The sequence below is a fragment of the Poecilia reticulata genome, linkage group LG21, assembly GCF_000633615.1.
Source record: "Poecilia reticulata strain Guanapo linkage group LG21, Guppy_female_1.0+MT, whole genome shotgun sequence".
Classification (NCBI taxonomy): Eukaryota; Metazoa; Chordata; class Actinopteri; order Cyprinodontiformes; family Poeciliidae; genus Poecilia; species Poecilia reticulata.
In genome coordinates this window covers 8,468,009-8,469,613 of record NC_024351.1, presented here as the reverse complement: position 1 = coordinate 8,469,613, position 1,605 = coordinate 8,468,009, and the positions used below count along the sequence as shown (strand labels likewise).

At 45.3% G+C, this 1,605-nt stretch overlaps 1 protein-coding gene across 5 annotated transcripts in view; it reads left to right on the top strand.

The window, feature by feature from the left end:
* The window catches only part of grm1a (glutamate receptor, metabotropic 1a), a 45,675-nt gene that overhangs the window by 33,523 nt on the left and 10,547 nt on the right, over positions 1-1,605 (top strand). For all 5 annotated transcript variants that reach the window (XM_008397735.2, XM_008397734.2, XM_008397733.2 and 2 more), the window contains 2 exons: positions 338-584; positions 1,035-1,203. In XM_008397735.2, the coding sequence (XP_008395957.1) occupies positions 338-584; positions 1,035-1,203 (416 nt within the window). The remainder of the gene's footprint in view (positions 1-337; positions 585-1,034; positions 1,204-1,605) is intronic.

Here is a 1,605-nt window from a genome sequence, read left to right as displayed (position 1 = left end):
AACACCTCACCAGGGAGGCGTCCAGGAGGCATCCTTACCGGATGCCCGAACCACCTCAACTGGCTCCTCTTGAAGTGGAGGAGCAGCAGCTCTACTTTGAGTCCCTCCAAAAATCAATTTGAATTTAATTAGACTGATTGGTGTGTATGTAAACTCCTCTCAAAATATTCTCCTGAATGTTTCCCCAATCTGTTTCCCGTGGAAATTTGCATGAATATGTTGATGTTTACGATAAAGAAAGGACAATGGCTTCCAGTCTTGTTTACTTCATTTGAATCAGATTTCACCACAGTTCTAAAGCTTGCACTTCATGACTTTTTTTTCTTTCTTTCAACAGGAAACGAGGGCCTGCATGACAACTATGTTCAAGACAGTAAGATGGGCTTCGTCATTAACGCCATCTACGCCATGGCTCATGGCCTCCATGATATGCACAAGGAGCTGTGCCCGGGCCAGACGGGACTCTGTGAGGCAATGGATCCAATTGATGGCAGCAAGCTGCTGGACTACCTGCTCAAGACGTCCTTCAGAGGAGTGTCAGGGGAGGAAATTTACTTTGATGAGAACGGAGACACCCCAGGCAGGTGAGAAAAGGGAGGAGATGAGAAGCGGAGCTTTTGTGCATAAGCACATACATGAGCGCTGGTCCTGAGCACACAGAGGGATGTAATTAGTTTGGACTGGAACAGATTCAACGGACGGTCCACTGCGGCGGTCCACTTTCATCTTTTTTTTTTCTTTCTTTCCAGCACAATAGACACTGTTTGACAGTCGGAAAACAGAGCAGGGCCATTCCAACAATAGTGCGAGGTTAGGTGATGCACACCCTGGTTCATTTTGAAAATGAGAACGCCGTGTACTCCTGAACGCACGCACACACCAACAAGGTCTCGCACTGCAAAACCAAAATTTTAACAGACAAAATGGTTGCGAGGCTGTTTAATCTCTCTAAATTACCACCCACTCTTCAACTTCAGCCTGCTCATACCAACGCTTGTCTGCTATTCCTCTCTTGTTTCTCTCCGTATTTCCAGGTATGACATCATGAATCTCCAGAATGTGGGTGGCGATCGCTTCGACTACTTAAACGTAGGGTCCTGGCATGAAGGCATCCTTAACATCGACGACAACAAGCTGTGGATGAACAGCAGCGAGATGGTTCGCTCGGTCTGCAGCGACCCCTGCTCCAAGGGACAGATAAAGGTAGAGATTCAAATCCCGCTTAGAGGGAATTCTGCAACCGTAAATAAACACTGTCAGCGATTTGTCAAAATAGTCTGACGGAAATCCATAGTCATTTGACAGCTGCAAATAGCTAGTGCAGCAGAAGAGGATGAGCTAGGAAGTCGGTCGCATTCGAATGATTTTATAAACGATTCTTGCTTTCTCAATCAGAGGTAGCCTACATCGCATATCAAAAGTGATGGCAGACATTTTCTAGAAAGTCGCATATGAGACTGCTGCTGCTACTGCAGATGGCGTCTGATTTTTGTCAGATTATCTCTGTTTTTCATGTCCAAAATCACTCAATATCTGCTTTACATAATAAACTTCGCAGGCCTGTTTTGAACATCCGTACTTAGGCTAAGTCTAAGTATATATATA